The 20,382-nt window shown below is 41.1% G+C and overlaps 1 protein-coding gene across 1 annotated transcript; it reads left to right on the top strand.

Annotated features, from left to right (window-relative positions):
• The first annotated feature begins 266 nt into the window (after positions 1 to 266).
• Positions 267 to 3,132, top strand: zgc:162730 (uncharacterized protein LOC564559 homolog). The gene is made up of 2 exons (XM_026379058.1): positions 267 to 402; positions 895 to 3,132. Exons 1-2 carry the CDS (start codon positions 370 to 372, stop codon positions 2,128 to 2,130), a joined length of 1,269 nt encoding a protein of 422 aa, XP_026234843.1. The 5' UTR covers positions 267 to 369; the 3' UTR covers positions 2,131 to 3,132.
• The last annotated feature ends 17,250 nt before the right edge of the window (positions 3,133 to 20,382 follow it).

The raw sequence follows: 20,382 nt of genomic DNA, 5'->3' as shown, positions 1-20,382 counted from the left end.
CATGTACGAGAGCTGTGTAAATAAGCCACTTTGCTTTCACATGCCTACGAAACTAAAGCATTTCACACAGCTGGCTAAAAATACACAGTTTTCTTTCTTCTATTTTTTTTTTTTTTTTTTTTTTTTTTTTTACAACCCACCCAACTCTGAGGTCACTATGTGAAATGTGACCTGCACAACAGGGAGGAGTATCCCGGAACATACAGAGGGGAAACTCCTCCCCTCCTTTCAGTTTTTTTTTTTTTTATGACAAGGCGGCTATAAAAAAGCAGGAGGCAGAAGTGACTTGACTTCAGTCTGAACACAGGTATCGGACAGTCAACTGTGGATCAGTGCAGAATCTTCTCCTTCTGGCCAAACTGGTACAGCATGTCCGAAATGCTTGACAACATCCGTACAAAGGTGAGTCAAAGTTTGGGATTTTGATATTTTGTTTTGGAAAAAAAAAAAAAACTGAGGTGGAGTTAGGGGGGAATACCGTGGTAACTCATTTCCCCAGTGTGTTTATTTATTCACTCCTAGTGATTTTATTTCTCTGCGATTCACTGAGAAACTCACAGCAGATTACTTAAGTTTGAAGAGGCGCTGATAGGGGACTCAGTCTGTGCTGGACTGGTTTCTTTCTTCTTGAATTCCTATCTCTCATTATCAGCCCATTCATGATAAATGGCAAACAGTCAAAACGTATCTACATTGAATTTATCTTCTGTGATTCCATGTAAATGAAAACTAAAAATGACACGGTATTTAGTACAGTTTTGTCTGCAAGCATTGTCTGAAACTGTTATTTAAAGTAAGATTAAAAAGTCACAATCTGATCATTCAACATGTAGTTCTTTGAATAAAGCTTGACTGAATGTCTGTATATTAACTATTTCCTACCATCTGTAACAGAATCTTCTGAACCTGGTCCTGGATGATGATTCCCTGTTCTCGACACAGCCTCCACTCAAAGTCCCGGGGCAGAGTCGGCTGAACCGGTCGGCCTCCTTCTTCTCTCCACCTTCCCCCCCTCCTTCCTTGAGCACCGAGCATGTTAACAATGACAACAACGGCAGTCCGTTCTGGTCGTCAAACATCTGGAGCCAGCCCGCTGTCTCCAAACCAAAACAACCTGCCTTCAGACCAGACCGCTCCATGAGCCTAACAGAGTCCAGCAGCAGCCTGGTCTCCTCTTTTGGACAGCTGAAGAACATGGAAACTTTTCCTCTGGGCACTGCTACTACCGTGGCTCCTCCACCGGGCTTCCCTCCCTCCTCTGCCCTCCCAGCCCAGCTCCCACCAATGCTGTCTTCTAACCGTTACAAGACCGAGCTGTGCCGTGGCTTCCAGGAAACAGGCAGCTGTAAATATGGCAGTAAGTGCCAGTTCGCCCATGGCGAGGCAGAGCTGCGTGGACTTTACCGCCACCCCAAGTACAAGACGGAGCCCTGCAGAACCTTCTACAACTTTGGCTACTGCCCCTATGGCTCACGCTGCCACTTCATACATGAGGAGAAAATCGACAGCACATTGTCATCCGCCAAATTCCAAAATCAGTGGAAAGCAACTTCCACCGGTGGTCAGAATCCACGCCACCAGCTCCGCCAGAGTGTCAGCTTTGCCGGCTTCCTAGGCTCACGCAGCTCACCTCCTCCATCAATTCCTTCATCCCTCAATGATCCTAATCTGGGGTTCAGCCGTGCTCCCTCTGTTTCCCCACCTCCCGCTGATCTCCTCTCCCCAGTGTTTGTTGAGTCCCTACAGCGGGATGCAGCAGCATTCCAGTTTGGCAACCACCAGACCCGTGCCAGCACCGGAGACATCCACAACATTCCTCTAATCCTGGAGCCAAAGGCCCCACGCTGTGTGTGTGGCCACGGAAATAATTTTAGCAGCAGCAACAACAGAGTCTTCACCAGCCTGGAGGAGGACGAACACCAACAGGACAGCAGCATGCTGTTCCCCGGCTCTGGAGGCAGTGGGGCATTCGTGAAGCCGCCCGGGCTCCAGCGTTTCTCATCCGAGGACTCCCTGGAGGACAGCTACAGCAGCAGCAGTGGAGGTTCCAGTGGAACCGAGTCTCCTACATTCGATGGATCAGCCACCAAGAGGCTCACTGTGTTTGAACGTCTGTCCCTGTCTGACTAAGTACAGATCCAAAGAAGACAAGAGAACTGACAGTTAACTGTGTCAACTTTAGACACAATAACACTTAAAATTCTTAATTTATGTTGTAAAAATAGAACTCATCTCGGACAAACTACACATGCTGAGGTGATTTTAATACCCAAACGTTATCAGACTTTATTTTTCTACTTAGCTTGTTAGGCCTTTGTATGTGGTCTTCCATTAGATTTAACTCACTGCAGGTCTTGACAGTAACAGTAGTCTGGTTTGTAATTTTGTAAATCATTACTGATCACCAATAATTCCTGTGCCTTCATGATTAGCCCTTAGGCTTTCCACTCTGATTGCCACAGACAGTATGTTTGATTCAGTAGCCTTAGTCAGTGAGACCTGACATGTGTCATTGATGCAATTTTATCTGTGATATGCACTTTACAGCTAATTGAAATGGGAGAAACTGTCAAATCTCCCAGTAGCATTTTACCAAAGCTTTATACATCACTCTGCTATGTGTGTGTGTATGTGTGTGTGTGTGTGTGTGTGCGCGTGTGTATATGCATGTGTGGATGTAAGTGTGTCACCTTTTCATATGTCTGAGACATTGGGTGCATAACATGTGAGTTGCAGAATGCTAAGAGCTCAGTGTGCTCATGGAAACATGTCTGACAGTTAGTTATCTGAACATCTGTATTGTGAAGTCTGTAAAACATTCTGTATGCCAACTTGTAATTGCACCCTATCTTTTTTTTTTGTCCCCTGTTTGACAACCTGGTTCAGGGACTTTCACGTTGCAGTATTCCTTTTGGTTATCGGTTGCCTTGTGTTGTTTAACTTAAACTAAAATATTTATTATTGTATTTATTTGTGTTTAAAGGAAAAAATGTATTTTGTATTTTATTTATGACAAATATTTCTGTGAAATTTTAATGTGACAGAAAAAAAAGAAAACTAAAACTAAAAGGAGAATCTTATATTTTTTAATTGCTTGAAAGGGACAAAATAAACTTCTGAATAAACAAATCATTTACAGAGTTCTTCTTGGATCACACAGTGGGAATCAAATACCTTTTCACATATTATTCATAGTATAGGCCAGTTACACAACATTAAAATCACAGGTTAATGAAAAGCTTGCATATTATTGATTTGTTGATACAGTCAACATAATTGGATTTGTGCTGTAAATGCTAACTGTTTGGAAAACAAGGATTTTCAAATCACCTTTTTAATTCAATCATCAATTCATCATTGCTTTAATTTAACCCAAATTCACCTGAAAGTTGTGAACCAGCATAAGACTCCACGTGTCAGAGAGATTTATCTGTATTTATATAATAAAACCACTGTCACCTCATGTTTTCCCAGATTAAAGATGTTTTGAGAGCTGTCTGCATAGACACTCCAAATTGGGTTGGCTAAACACAAAAATGATGAATCTACACATTCATTAGAGGCCATGCAATTCCTAGTCTGTAAAAAAAAAAATCACTGACATCAGCTGATAATAACCTACATGGCTAAAGACCTGAGATTCAGATGCAGACACACCTCATCTGACCCACCCAGCTGAGTAATAGTAAAAAGTGCCATGCCTGATAACTTCGGGGAAGGCCTAGATATCTTGAACTGATTTACGAGGTTTCACATAAGCTGCTGCTGTCATCTCAGGCTCTCAAGTGATTTGATTTATTGCCTGTGATTTCTGAACTTAATTAAGTTACCTTTGTTCTTTGTGGAGTCTAAACGACAGCTCTCTGGAACGTGGGGCTGTGAAACTGTTGGTACGTGGTATTGTGTAAGCCACATTTAGTTGTTAAGCAGAAGTTCGTAAAAATACCCTGTTGCAATTTCCACTTTATAGCCCCCACCCTTCATACTGTCAATGCACTGGATTCTTTGCAGCAAGGCTGCAAGCTGGAAAAACAGAAAAAGAGACAAATCAAAGAGAAAAGCATGTGAGAAAAGAAAAAAGCAACACATTTAATGTCATTTTGAAAGAACGGGAATGGTTTGAGACATTTTGTGTTTGTGTTGCAGTTGGAACTTACATTATTGTTCAACTGTGACTAATCTTTTCTGTGAGTGATAACAATCCTGCTGATTACATCTAGTGTCTGAACATTTCAAGCAGATGTTAGCTCACAACACATATTATAGCGTAGACCTTGACAGTGTCTAGATAAGGATTCCTCTAGAAGTCTGTGGATGAAGTGTGGAAATGTGAAAATCTATAAATCAGACTTCTAAGAAACATGTGATTATCTATTACAGGGCTCTTCTTTAACATTGGTAATATTCTCTGAAGACCCAGTGTTAAACCTCCGCTGTTTGATTCCCTTGAAATCATCATTTGCATGTTTGCCTTTGCTTCATTAAGGTTGATTTCAACTTTGCTGTTGGATTTAAGGATTTTAGGATAAGATTTAAAAAGCTGAAATAAGCACTTCTGCACTTTTTTTTTACATTTTCACTTCCCTACATACTACCGTGCTTTGTATCTTTGAACCTTGTTGCTCTTTGGACCGACGTCAGGATATGTTGCTATGGAAAAGCACAATGACCGCAAAGTGTAAACAGCAAAGACAACAAGAAGGGCGCATGTGTGTTCACAAATATTAACTTCGCAGCATGTTCTGTCAGACTGGTTGAAGTTCACCATACTCTACTAGTAAAATGCAACTGAATTAGATTTATTATCCTTTGTCAATCGAAATTGGACAAAAACGTACTTCAGAGAATCATATTGACATTATAGACAAGCAATTTCTTTTATAGTATAATACATAGTTTAGTAATAGTAACACATACAGTCAGGCTCGTATGAATCACAAACCTAAAAGTCTCTGACATCGCTCATACCATCCCAGTTTGATATCCTGGAGAGTATTTTAAGAACTGATTTAATGATTACTTATGATCTGTTAATTTTTGTTTCATGTCACCTTATCACTCTCTGATTTAACCACTGCTACAGGTCATTCTCCACATTACCTCCACCTTCTGTGGAACTGTTAATGATCAACCTCTAAGCCGCTGCTGTCAAAACTTTAAACCACAGTCACCTGAGCACTGTACACACAACGCACGTGTACACACACACACACACCTATAGAGATAAAGTTTAAACCTGGGTGTAGATCTAATAAGGCTGTTATATATTATGGATTGAGAAGTAGCTTGAGAGACTTAAGCAACAGTTTCAAAAGGACATAACAGGTATTCATCCATGGCATAATTACACCCTGGCTGTTAATAGATAAGTTAATGATAGAAAGCAAATGGGAGAATGGAAAAGTGTAAGGAAAATAAGATTACTGTAGAAAAGGAGGAAGGAACCACTAGGAAATACTTGAGATGAAATTGAGATTGTAAATCTTGTCTCATCACCAGGTGGATAGAGTCCAAGGAGGAGTCTCTGTCAATACTCTGTTTTCAGTTGGAGCTTGTCAACCTGAGGCAATCAGCATGCAAGACTAGATAAATCATTTAGAAACAACACACGTAGTCGCATTTCTGTGTATGTGTCTATGTTTTTCCATGCAGCGCTCGAACATAGCCATGGTTTCAGCCTTGATTTTTGAACAGCTCCCAAAAACCTTTCCCTCCCTCCCTCTTCTCTTGCTCTGTCACAACCTGCAGATTAAGCATTATGGTTGAGTAATCTTTCAACTGCAGACCTTCGTCAGCCGATGACAGAGTGACGGGGTACGTTATGTAACTTCTTCTTTACTAACTAGGTCATTGGAAAGCACTATCTTTTATTTCTTGGAACAGATAAAGACCAAATGGGTTAATGCACCTCAAAAGACTTAGAAAAAGGTTTCCCTCCAAAACATCCTCTTCTAAGAGCATCATGGAGTGGCCTTGAAAAAGAGGTCAGCTCTACAGCGCTTTCGCAAAAGAGATGAAAGTCAGCATCAAAAACCAGAACAAATGTGATAAGACAAGCGACCCGAAGATCTGAAGTGTTATCCATTTTATTCTTCTGCTGTTTAAGAGCTTTTCACATCCATTTTATTGTTGCATTACTGCCCTCTACTGTTCAATCTGTTCAGGTTAACCATAATGTTTAGCGCGACGTCATGATTTGCATCCAGTAAGTAAAGTTAGTCATCACTAATATATGCAATATATTAGTGATGACTAACTGTTCATTATGTTTAAGTGAAGTGTTAGTGATCCAATTACCCCAAAATATTTTGTTTGTAATTTCTCATAGTACATTTACACAAAGTACACAGATGCTATTAAAACAGTCTAACTATCTTATTTCTGTACGTCTTCTCAGTGCCAGCAATTAAATTAAAACAAGTAGTGGGAATTATATTAGTCGCACCATACCATTGTGTCAATTTCCTCAATATAAAGTATTGTCTAATCCTGTTATCTGCTGTAGACAGGATTCAGCATGGAACAAATGTAATGCTGGTCATGAGAAATCACAGAGTGCTTTGTATGGAGCTGCTTAGCTGCAAAACAGAGCCCATGCTGACCCCTATCCACCACAACATTAAAACCACCATGTGTTTTTTTAGTGTTGTATCATATATGAATATATACTTGATTATAGATTGTATTCAAAGTGCACAGAAAGGCGAAAGCGATAGATTGAAATGAAGATGCCACTTTTATGTGAACGCACAGATCATGATGTGATACATGTCAAACATCCCTCTTCACCCTTAACCTACACAGTTACCTACGTATTTAGCTAGAAAAGGAGAAGGGGAGAGAAATCAGGGACAAATAGCAGCGTCAGTAAGTCAGACTTGGAAGGGAAGGAAGAAAGAAGAAAATATTTCAGTAGTGACATCACAGCAACAGAGTGGAAGTGCTATCCTTTTATAGCCATGTTCTCTCTCTCTCGGTCACATTCCTTCGGCTACAGAACTCAGTCCACTCCTCCTCCCTCCTGCCCTCGTTTCAATCGACTTCACTGGTGTGACGCAAAAGCAGGGAAGAGGGGGAGGTGATGGAGGAGGAAGAAGAAGAAGAAGGAGGGGCAGAGGAGTTGGTAAAGCCTGCGAGGGAGAAGGCAGAAAAATTCCCTAAACTCCCCCTTCCTCGAGCCATCCTAGACGCTTCTCTTTTCCTTTCACTGCACTCTTCCTCTCTAAACTTTTACTTTCACTGGCTGGTGTGATTTGGCACTGGAGGTTAACTTGGAGGAATTGAAGACAAAAACCCTCCATTTTCAATTCAAAGAATGCCAGTCGCCAGGTTTTAAATGTCGTTTGAAAGCCCCTGAGATTCTCAGAAAGGCCTCAGAGGAGCATAAAATATGAACTTTGATATTATTATTATTAATCTGAAACATTTGAGAATTACTGAATTGAAGGCATGTGATGAGTTTTGTTTAAAAAGTTAATGTTTGTACAAATGTGAGAAGACATAGCTTATAAGGCAAAACCTACTGTATGTACACGATGTACTTGCAAGAATGGCTGGTACATTCGGTATAATCGACTCGGGCTCTTCCTTTTTTTTTTTCTTTTTTTTTTTTTTTTTGCAAAACAAGAAGTGAATCTAGATGAGTTTGTACACACTGAAAAGCAGAAACAGAACCAACAGTACATGGCGCAAATATGAAAAACAAGATTTACAGCTTGGATGGCAGCCACCCGTGAACCTATGATTTACCTTGGAAAAGACAAAACAGATCCATTAAGAGTAGGGAGTAGGAAGACGCACCAGTTTACTTTGTTCTAACGTGCTGCTCTATTGTTTCCTCACCGTGCAGAGCAAACCAACTACAGCACATTACAACACCTAAGTGTGTTAGTATATTAGACTAAGTTTGGATGGTAATTTTGTGTCCTATTGTGAGAACTGTCCATTTTTATACACTATAGCAGTAGTCTGATCAGTTACATTAGGGTGTTGGGCAGAAGAAGAAAGTCCCTTCAGACAGTTTCACATCTGTTTGTCTCATTAAAACAGAGCTTTCACAACAGACTGGCCCATACATGTTCACTGCACACTTCCTGTGTATGCTCACGCTCAGTACATGTTTCTTCTTTTAGACTTCACGCTTCCTGTTTTTATATGCTTTTGTTAATGTGGTATGAAAATAAATTACCACTGTGTCAGTGTGTTTATTAACAACAGATGTCTGAGGTACAGAATAATACAGCTTTCTGTTTTAAAGACTTAAAAGTCTTAACATTTCATACATTTATACCTTATGTACTATAAGTCACATCAATTGATTTCATGATTCGAGCAGAAGGGGTCGTGTTTACCTGCTGTTGTGCATGTTCAATTTAAAATCTTTTATCAGCTTGAAACCAATTTTGGTTTAATAATTATACTTTGGGTCCTAGGACCCAAGTCTATTATGACATTATGTTGGTCATACTGGTGTTAAATGGATTTATTTAGAAATAGTTTTGAGGAATCAAACTTTTTGTACCTACTCAGAGTCAAAGTAGAATATCATGGAAGATTCATAGTGTTTAGTTTTAAGCACAGCCTGCTTCATTGCTACAAAACATTTCAGTGGCTCAATGTTTTGGTTTTACAATCCACCACTCTACTGTTGCTCACTTTCACCACCCTCATCACTGTTGTTTCCAGAAGCCTCAGGCTGCTGTCTTCAGCAAAAGGACTCTGATAAGAAATGCTGCACACTACCAGCTCAGCACACAGCAAAGCTTCTGGTAGACACAGTGGAACATTTAAAGTGGAAAACAAAACAAAAAATAAATGTAAGGTAGTAATATGGCAAAGTTGTGATAAAATCTTGTTTCTGCTTTTAAAGAAAACAGTGTAGAGTTATGCTGAACAGACAGTTTTTGAGTGGTATTATGCTGTTCAGTCGCTTACATAATCATGCATGAGAAGGGACCCATTGCACCTATGAGCAGGCCAGGAAGCATGTATCACTGATGGTGGCATACCCTGAAAATTCAGATAACTGTTTTTCATCATGGTTTTCTAAAACAGCTTGTGACTGCTCTGAAACATAGGCATAAACAAACACTGAATGGCTCCGATCATGTACTGTAATTTTGTATTAACGTGAGAAAAAAAGAGAAGGGGAATTTTCAGGCTTCGACTTGCATTCTGGGAATGAAATGCAAATTAGAAAACAATGTTTCTAACAATTTAAATTGCTGAGTTAACTAAAGAACACAGAAGTCAGCGGGACTTTCTAATGAATCAGGTTTATATTTGAAACTAGCAGAACTTAACAAAAGAGAATGACTAATTTGATGGCCCAACACCATAATGTAACTGATCAGACCACTGCTATAGTGTATAAAAAATGGACAGTTCTCACAATAAGACACAAAATTAACATCCAAACTTATAAGTTATGTCAAGAAGGCATAATAGTTAACTTTTATTTATACCACAGAATATAAATTGCCATTTCTATAGTGTGTAGTGACAGCACCAGTAGCTGATGTCGTATATAATGTGACAAAGTGGTTGGAAAGAGGTTGGGGGTGGATGGGCAACAAACAGGACATGCATGTAGAAGACAGGTGTAATTTCCTGTTTAAATGACAGTCAGTGTAGTTTCAGTAGTAAGTTGTTATTTTAAACAAAATCTTTCCACCACACGTAATTTTATGTGCCTAAACTTGACACGCTCTGCTTTTATTATTATAGCCATGATAATGAAGGTCTGAAACAAGATGTACGCCTACTGACTTGGCTAAAAGAGGAGTAGGGTCCTACTACGCTTAACCCCAAAAAAAAAGAAAAAAGATAATGGTCCATAAATAGGGTGACACATTCGAAGCAGGTGTGACACACACCACAAACATCATCATCATCAGAACATTAAAAATTGATCCGCTGCCTAGTGTTAGTCATTCTTATTCTCCATATAAACACTCACAATTATCATCTCTACATTGCCGTCTGTGCAGCAGACAATATTCTCGTTTTCCACTCCTTAAAACGCTGAAGCCTCAATGCTGAGGGACCAGTATTAAAGCTCAGCTGCTTCTTGTCAGTGGAAGTGTTATTTTAAGTCGGGTGTTTAAGTTTTAAAGTAAAATCAGCAGTGGGCTTGTGGCTGTCGAGCTAATTCATGACACAACACACACATCTTAGCTTGGAGGACAACAGGCCTCTCTGTGAGGAAGAGCTCGCACACATATGCACATATACACACTGCTATGTTTAAACAGGTGGGCAGAGAATTAAGTGGTTAGCAACGTGTGTGCATGTGTGTGTGTGTGGTGTGTGTTTGGTTATTGAGAGGAAAGGAATGGTTATGGCGTATGTGTGTTTAGCCTTGGCTGCCCTCCCAGGAATACATACCACAGTGACACTAGCAGTGCCGAGACCAGCAGAATTCCTTCTTCTGAAAATAAGCATCATAAAAACATGCTGGACAGAAGGGAAATGAAAGTCAGATGGAGGTGCATGAAATCAATGTGAGAAAGTGGTGGAATGGTGCAGTTACAGCAGGTAGAGGTGGCAAAGGTGGATGGGTTTAAATACTTAGGGTCAACTGTTCAAAGTAATGGGGGATGTGGTAGAGTAATAAGAGTACAGGCAGGGTGGAGTGAGTAAAGTTAAGTGTTAGGAGTGATATTTGATAGATGGGTATCTGCAAGAGTGGAAGGGAAGGTGTACAAGACGTAGTCAGGCCAGCTATGTTGTATAGACCAGGGGCAAAAGACAGGAGGCAGAGCTGGAGATGCTGCATGTTTGATGATGCTGTCATTTTACATTGGGTTAGAAAGAATTAGAAATTAGTGTGTGAGCAGGTAGGATGTTTCAGATATAAAGTGAGAAATGGTTTGGGCATGTGCAGAGGAGAGATGTGGAGTATATTGGGAGAGGAATGAGAGGATGGAGCTGCCAGACAGGAGTAGAAGAGGAAGGCCAAAGGGGAGGTTTACGGATGTGGTGAAGGAAGACATGACAGAGGTGGTGTGACAGAGGATGACGCAGAAAACAGAGTGAAAAGGAGACAGATGCTCCACTGAGGAGACCCCTAAAGCAGCCAAAAAAGGAGAAAAGGAAGACTTTAAAGGGGGTGATTTTCAGTTTGATATTTTAATAAATTTGGATTACTTTGTAGAGATCAGTTTGAAATGGAAATACATGAGACAATTCAGCGTTGTTTAGATGAGTTCAATAAAGACCATGTTATGTGGAGGAACACACACTTGACTGAACATTTATTTAAGATGTTGTGTCCTGTTTGAGCTGATGCAGCAAACTGTACAATTATAGCCCCACACACAATGTGCGACACTCCCATCCAGCCCTGCCCCCCCCCTAACCCCCCACCGGGATTTCTCAAACAATAACACTATTGTATGTATCATCACAAGAAAGTGGTGGTCAAGAAATCAAGAAATTACCGTTACACACAAACAAAACACGATGGTACCGCGGTCAGCAACATGCGGTTGTGAACTGACTCAGTTCATAATGGGAAGTTACAGATGGGTGGATTTAATGTACACATGTGCGCATAGAGGCAGACAGAGCTTTTGGGAAGTCGCTTGTTGTCTGAGTTTGATCAGAGCCACTGACGACTGTAAAAAGAGGAAACATGGGATGTGATGACGCTGGTTTCTAGACTGCTTGGCTAGCAGACCAAAGCATTAGTGAGCGCTGGCTAACGATGGGGATATGGTGATTGGGGATTTTCATGGGGTACATGTTAGTTCCTAAGGCTCAGTGATGTCATGTCACATGACCAGTAGGTGGAAGGTCATGTGTGGCTGTCTACAGGAGACAGTGAAAAAACACAGACTGGGGACTTTTTACAGTAGCAAATGCAGTTTACCTGACATCCATCCTACTGACATCCAGTAAAACCATAATCTGATGGTTTTAATTCTCTCCTCTCTTCTCTCTCTCTCTCACACACACACACACACACACAATGTTTACACTACTCTGGTTAGGAGTCCTTAGGAGACAGAGAATCACATCACCTAGAGACGCTCCCAAACAACACCTGAACGTGAATGTCTGTGGTTTCATCTCAGTCGTCACGTTCAGGCTTCAAAACATAAACATGCATAATTCTACGAGCTGTCAAAATGTCCGATGGTTCTTTGCCAAGCATGCCATCATTACAAAGGAGGTCTAATGAGCATCCATCACCAGCGGAGAGCAGATCTAGCTGGTTTCGGATGAAGACCTACAACAGTGCATCAGGCTGTTAACAATGATTAACATGTACATCTGGTCATTTCCACAGGGAGACATCTTATGAAACCCTAGAAAAGACGCTGTCGATGAAACGGGTTAATAGAAATATTATCCAAGATAAAAGACAGCAAACCTGTAACATTACAATTATACAGTCAAAAATAATGTTTCAAAAACAACAAAGGAAAGAGGATAGAAAATCACTGAGGAGAGTTTGAATTTTAGACTTGACTAACACTGAGATTTTTTTTTAGAAGAAACGTGCCATAAAAAGGCACAGTCAGAGGTGTGGTAAAGGTTACCTGTATGATGTTTATATCCGAGATAGGGTTAGTCAGAGAAACTAAAAAGACAGGACAGCAAAACCCAAGATCAGTTCCTGGCACATGAATATTTTGTTAAAATACTGTGGGAAACCAGAAATGTATCATGTATCACACAAAAATGGCTGCAAACTGGAATTGAAGAGCTATCAATGACATATAGTGGAGCTTGGAAAAGTTTGTGAACTTTTCTCTATTTCGGCATAAATATGCTTTCATCTATTTGTCAAGGAAAATGATCCAATCTGACATATTTGTGTTTGGCAAAAGTAGGTGAACCTTTAGGATAATATGTCACACGATGTCTAAAAAACATCAGGCCTCTCTTGCAGTGGCTTGGTTTGACTCCTAGTTCCTCTTGGCTACACGCCAAGGTGTCCTTGGCATGAAACCGATCAATAAAGTATGGCTCCCCTATGACATATTTCATTCTGCGCTGCAACCACCTGAATCTCACACTGGGAAATTTGGACTATATACACAATTTAATGACAGGACAGCATAATAATTGGGAGTGTTGTTCCCATGATTTACAGACAGTTAATGGACGTGATGGCTGGTATGGAAACTTTCTGGGGGAAGTTTGCGCAGGAACCAGTGTGGCACAGCCACTTCCCATCACACTCAGAAACTCGCGTAATGGAATGACACACACATGAATGAACATGCAGACATGGGCAAGCACACCCCAACTCTTCAGATCAGTAGGTAACGAAGACAAAGGACAAAGAAGTGCAGGAAAAAAGACTCAAATGCACAGCCAGACACACACATCAACAAAAAAAAATGTATTTATAACACATTTCCTGGATACTGATGCATAAATAAAAGAAAGTGAAAGATGCCATATGGATACAAGGCAGGAGATCCATCAATATCCCTCTGATCAAACACACTGATCAATATTATGAGCTGTTGCCTAGATACAGTTGGATGAGTGCAGTGGGAGAATATACAAACCAGGAATCATCCTTTGACACACACTCAGTTGCATGGAGACATACGCACACAATGACGCTCAAATTACTCCTACTCAATTTGGGTTAAAGGATAAAATATTTTCTCCTAAGATGATTTTTCAAGCACACACACACACACACACACACACACACACACACACACACACACACACATTTTTTGGTATCAAGAACAACTTGTCAGAGAGACACACACAACACTCTCACAGTGTAAAATGAAGGCGGAAGACATCTGCAGCAGAGTCACATAAACCTCTCAGAGCTGAGGTTGGAATGTGATGGGAGTAAAAACACTTGCAGGACGAATGACCTGGTGGAGCTGTAAACAGATATTCCAGCGTAACATTCAGTGCAAAACCTGCTGCCCCACTTCCAATACTGAATAGTAAGCATGTTACACATACCATATGTGGTATGCATACATAAACATACATTTACTCTGATTTAGCCTTGCATTGACCAAACCGGATAAAGGTCACAGACAAGCATTAAAAACCGTATAAAAACAAAAGTATACAATGTTCAGTCAGCATAAATGAAGACAAGTACATGTACTAAGGCACAGAGCACTTTCAGGAGCGGAAACAAACAGAAAATCACTTTAAAGAAAAATAGTTTGGACTGCACAAGGGACCTCATTATCTGTGCACAAATATCTGTGCAGCAGGAACACAAATCTGACACAGAGCCAGAGAGAAAGAACTGTGCTCATGTTCTTCTTCTTCTTTTTTTTATGTACTTAATTGTGTTTACTGCAAGTTTTAATTTGGTGTTTTTGCAAGTTAAACAAAACCTGACGTCAGGGATTCAACACCCTGTAGTGCAGGTTCACAGACAGAGGCACATGCACATACACGTCGCTTACGAAATTTGACAGGGAACATGCACACCCATAATGTTTTGAAGGGATTCCCAGAAAGAGTTGTTACTGGATGAAGCCTTTTTTTTTTTTTTTACCCCACAGCATCATGAACCTTCACCATGCTGAAAACTGCAAATATGATAATGTCTTAAGTTTGTGTTTTCCATGTATTTAGCAGCTTCGACAAAAAGCTGGGGAGTTTCACACATAAAAGTGTCTGACACTGCTGGTATTTTGTCTTAGTTCCTCTTTTAACAGATTAAATTAAAACAAATATGTCGCAACACAACTGCTTGTGACGCTCGTGCTACATTTGACTTCACTTCAGGAGCCAAACACCTGACATCACTGTCTTTTCTACGTCAGCGGGCTCGTTCCCCTCTGTCAGCTGCGTGAGGGGATGAAATCCTTTCTACGATTGTAATGAAGTAGATTTGAACTAATTAGTGAGCATTTTTGACATCTCAGTTAACTGAGTCGTGTGTCTCTTAGACAGGATTTTACTACTAATGAGACCACCATGACAAACTGTTCAAATAAAAAAAAGTTTTTGTCTTTCATATTTCAAGGTACAATATTTGAAACGCTCACAAACCCCACTCACTTCTCCTTTTGTCTCTTTCACATCTGGACACAAACAAACTTCTAATGTTTTTTCTAAGCCTTTTTTTTTTATTATTATTTTATTTTATCACACTCCAAACAATTAGATTATCCATCGTTACACGTTATTTTCTTCTATCCGTCTGGCTCAGCATGTTTCTGCTATTGATTTAAAACATCAAGCCTCCACTTTCCCTCTCATCACAATGAATTTCTCAGGAATCACAGCTCGTGCTAAGATTTGATCACAGACTGGAGCTTGAGATTAAATATCTTCCATTAGAAACATCTAATCATATTCCTTGTACGTGTATATACCGTTTTCTTGTTTTGTTTTTTCCTGTTTCCTGAATGAAATACAGTGATTTGGGTGTTTGTTTTGTTTTGGGTTCAAGAGGATCTCCAGGAACTGCTTAACACACACACACACACACACACACACACACACACACACACACACAGGTCTGTGGCTCGTTTCCAGGGGTTGTGGAAGTTTCCCGGTTTACCAGTTTCTGTGTTTACTGGTAGCTCTGTCTTCCTGTCTGGCCACTTGCTTCACATATATTATGCAAACAGATGAAAATACATGAAGACACACACACACACACACACACACACACACGAAGATTGTGGTTTTTTTATTTCCAAATGGAGAAAATTAATTAGCCAAATTAACCTAATCCACTCAGTGAGGTCTGTTGAGCGGGAACTCCTGCACCGTCAAATGGTGCAACAGCGCCCCTCACAGTATTGTGTGGATCAGGTCTTTTTCATGACACTGTAATGAACATTGATGATTTAATATTTTTAAATGATTCACAATTCTAATATGAAATATTTAACAAGCAACTTTTTTGCAAGACACAATTAATTCACGTTGCCTCAGCCTTGAAAAGTTGCATGTGCTATTTTAAACAAGCATTCAGGTGGAAATTGATTTAAAATATATTTATGTCCTTTATTCTTTCGTTAACACCTTGATTTTATGTTAACTGCAAATAATGATTGGTTTTTGATCTAATGAGCTGACTTTGCAGAAGGCAGTGGACAGGTTTGTAATGACGCTTTTATCCAACAGTGGGCAGTAAAATGCAGCAAAAACAAGCCAGAGCCCAGTGAGTGTGAGTCTTCACATATGTAAACATACAGTTCCTCTTTCAGCTCTGATTATGCATCATTGCCAAATAATGTGATTACAACACATGTTTTGAAGAAGCTGTATCTGTTTCTGTGAGATTGTCTAGTAGTTTTGTTTCTTCACACCAAACTCAAACTCCTTTGTTCACAAGTTATCAAGTTGAAACAGAAAATGGCCTCTTCCAAAAACTCGCTATAAACTCACAGTAAATGTGCGTCCACACACTTTTGGCCATTTACTATGTCTGTTCGTGCAGCCATTAAAGCCCCTAGCACACAGACAAACACACACTGAGCTGATTCCTTTTATATTTTTACAACAAAACATTTGAATTGAACAGAGCTGACATAGTAACTGGCTCCCACCACTCTCAGTTTCACTTTGCATCCCAATCCTCCTGCAGACATTTGCCACTGTTATCTTGTTTTTCTCTTGTCCTCCTTCTCTCTACCTTTCTAATTGAATCCACAGGAGTGAATTCCAGAGGGAAGGAGAGGGGGGCTGGTGGAAGTCAGAGGTCAAAGGTTAGGTTGCGACCTTTGACTCCTGAGTTGAGCCCTACTGTGCGGCGTTTCTGGATGTATGTGTGTGTGTTTGTGTGCATAAAAAAAGAAGCAGCGGTGAGTGATAGTTATCTATTTATGCATAGATGAACATTCCAGTGTTGTTACTGTGGTTAACACGTTCAGTCATGAGGTTACGTTAAGGTTATTAAGGTTAGGTTATGTAACAGTTATGTTTTCATGTTAATAGTTTAGTATCATATCTTTTTTATTATTTAACTATAAAAGACTATTGTTATTAAAGGTAATGTGCTTCTTTTCACGGCAAACTGCTAGTAACTCTTGTCAACAGTATCACAAAATAGGTGCTAGGATAGGATACAAAAGACTTTGCTAATGGCAGCATCGCAAAATACTTTCACTGAGGATAATAACAGCTGTGGACTTGGCAAAATGTCCCAGCCAGGGAAACTCCTGAACCTCAGACTCTCCCTGTGAATCCCAAAGACTCTCTCTAAGCACAAACACGCACAAATGCACACATACAACGCAAAGCACATGGGGCAGGGGGTACATTGTGAAAGAAGGAAGGTGGTGGGGGGTGGCGGTGGTGGTGGTTGGGGGATGAGGTGGGGGGTGAAAGAGGAGGAAAAAGAGGAGCAGATGTTCATCAGGTCTACAGACCCCTCCTCCCCTCTCTTTATTGCTTTCCTTGTAAGATTAGCCTCTTATCTGAAGAAGCCAGTGTGGGGCTGTGGAGGAATGACTTCACTTAATCATGAGAGTTTCAATGGGTTCTGTGTGTGTGTGTGTGTGTGTGTGTGTGTGCGTGACTCACTCTCTGCTATACACAACAAACTGTGCAAGTTATCTACAGATTTACCTTCACACACACAAACACACGCACACACACACACACACACACACACTGCCGACTGTAAATCTGTAGATTTTGTGTCTGCGGATTAGCTCCAGCTCTCCCTCTATTTTTCCTCATAACTTCTGTTAAAGTTGACAAACTAGCTCTCAAACATTGTTCCCGTCCTTTCTTTAAATGAAAACAGTGTGTTTTCATCAAGAACGACAGTATGTCAACTATTTCTAAAAAAAAAAAAACAAAAACATGAACTACTCCAGTGTTTTCCCTCCCGCTTCTTAGAAAACGTCTTTTGGCGTTGCGTGTACTAAAGCCAGTCTTGGGCAACCTGCAGGTGCAATATCGCCTCTGTGAATCTCACCTGATATCAAAACAGATGTTGAATCAGCAAATGCTAATTCCTCCCACGTCTATACCATCAAAGCATCTATTGCCTCTGCCTCCCCCCCCCCCCCCCCCCAAATGTCTGTCCTCCTAACAAGCCCTTCTATCGCACTCATTCACCACCCTCTGTTATTTCCAGTGTGTGTGTGTGTGTGTGTGTGTGTGGGGGTAGAGTCACAGAAGGCGGGCCATTAGTTTGTTAGTTGGTCCTGAAGCTCTTGGAGCTCATTGTGCTCTGAAGGCCCCTCCAGCCCAGCTGGACTGAACAAGAAGCAAGAACTCTCTTTCAAATTTCCCTTCCCCCTTTCCTCTCTCACACACACACACACACACACACACACACACACACACACACACACACACACACTCAGTAATCCTCAACTCACCCAGAAGAGATTTGTTTATAGAGGTAAACTCAACTGGCCAACCAAATAGCTCGTTTAAAGATAACATTTGTTTGTGTAGCCAAATTAACAGAAGGGTCCGCTTACCTCAGAGCTCTCGGGTTGTTGACATCTTGCTAATGGCTTGTTCACAGCGGTGGTCTTCATCTCCAGGTAAAACAAACAAACAAACAAACACGCAGAGCCAATCTCTCAAGATGGGGAACTAATTATGGCGCGGCCTCGCGTCTGGGGTAGCACCCAAATGTCAGTCACAATATAATTAGGCCTTGTTCACACTTAGCATTAAAAAAGCACCTAGGCGTCATATGAGCAGAGGCTTTAAATCTGGGAGAGCACATTCCCCGAATCCTGTGGTCCTCAGACCATATTTTGAGGTGGTTTTGGAAATGTTAGGACGAAATGTGGTGAAATTCATTCACGCTGACCTGCTTGTTCTTATTAATGCAAAGTCACAATGCTCTATGCGTTTTCTCTGCTCATGTGAGTGAGGAAGTGAAATCAGCAAAGGTCACTGCATCTGGGATGTCGGGGGTGTATTCCAGGGCTTTGTAAGAACCCCCTGTGTCTTAATTGGATCTGGACAATGCTGCATCTGTTTGTTATTTGTCATTAAATTGAGGAAGCTGCTTCAAAAGCACAAACGAGAAATGACATTTCTTTTGGAAGACGCGTGCGCGGCGATTCTAAAAGCAGAAGACGTGCACTGACTCACTGACGGCGGGGCCTCGTGCGTGCGCGGCCTCCTAGATCGATGGACACCACGACACCGCAGATGTGTGAGGGAAAAAAACACCGGCTCAACTTCACATACTCACATCGCACAAGTCAAAACATGGCTGGCTGAGGCAACCTTCAAGCCGTGGAGCAGAAAACTATAGTATTACATCATCACAACAGTGGGGGGAGGAGGACAGGGATGCAGAGCCCCTCTGTCAAGCATGCACAAGCACGCACGCACACACAAACGCACACTTAATGGTGACCACTTGGCTGGACCAAAACAAAGCTTTCGGGCAGGCTTTGTTCTCAGCTGAACTCATCTTTTTTAAAAGGGGCTCAGAGCGACGAGCTTGTTTCAAGAAGCTTCAGACTTTTTTCTCTGAATGGGGGCAGAGCTTTTTAAACATTTATATTTTGCGAACTTTTCTTTCGTTTTCTTTCTTTCTGCAGGCCGCACACAGGCCGCATTCATTACTTTATAAACTTGAAAGCATTTCAGTAGGTTTTTAGCTCATGAAAACACATAACAGTACTCAAAGTGAGCAATTTTTCTATTCTCACCCTGCTTTGCTCATGCGTGGTTTCAGCAGGACCTTCCCCAGTGGGAATCAAACCCTTATATCAGGCGTCTAAAAGCACTCGAGTGTACAGAACTAACTGAACGCTGGCTCTTTCCAGCAGTTGCAGCCGACTGTTTGGCAACTCAGCAGACTACCGGGCACACTGTCACAGTCCTCCTCCACAATCCCAGAGGTGTGACGACTTCACTCCTGGCAGACCTGGGGTGTGTGCGCATGTTGTTGAAGTTCTGTCTCTCTGAGGACTAAATGTCTTGTGAATGATGCTAGGTAAGTGAGGCCTTAGCTGTCGCTGCCCACTTTAGTGATTTTTCCTGGCTAGGTTTTAGGGTTACAAATTGGGTTGTAACCAGTCCAAGGTCTTAGCTGAATATAAGGTTTGAGTTTCAATTCAATTTAGGTTTAACACCTTATAAAATATAACTGTATACAGAATTATATAGAAAAACCAACAACCCCAATTGAGCAGCACTAGAAGACAGTGGAGAGGAAAAACTCCCTTTAAAGGAAGAAACCTCCAGCAGAACCAGGCTCATGGTGGGCGGCCATCTGCCTCCACCGGTCGGGATGAGTACTTTCACTTCCTCTCTTGCAAAGCCAGGGAAACAACCCTGCATTTGTGTGTGTGTGTGTGTGTGTGTGTGTGTGTGTGTGTGTGTGTGTGTGTGTGTGTGTGTGTGTGTGTGTGTGTGACGTGAGAGCGGGACTGTCGGATACTCTCACGACTCTGCTCTCTGCAGTGGAATTTTTCACACATCCACCTTTAC

Source organism: Anabas testudineus, chromosome 13, assembly GCF_900324465.2.
Source record: "Anabas testudineus chromosome 13, fAnaTes1.2, whole genome shotgun sequence".
In the NCBI taxonomy this organism is placed as follows: Eukaryota; Metazoa; Chordata; class Actinopteri; order Anabantiformes; family Anabantidae; genus Anabas; species Anabas testudineus.
The sequence above is the reverse complement of the archived record's forward strand: the minus strand, read 5'-3'. Positions and strand labels throughout refer to the sequence as shown.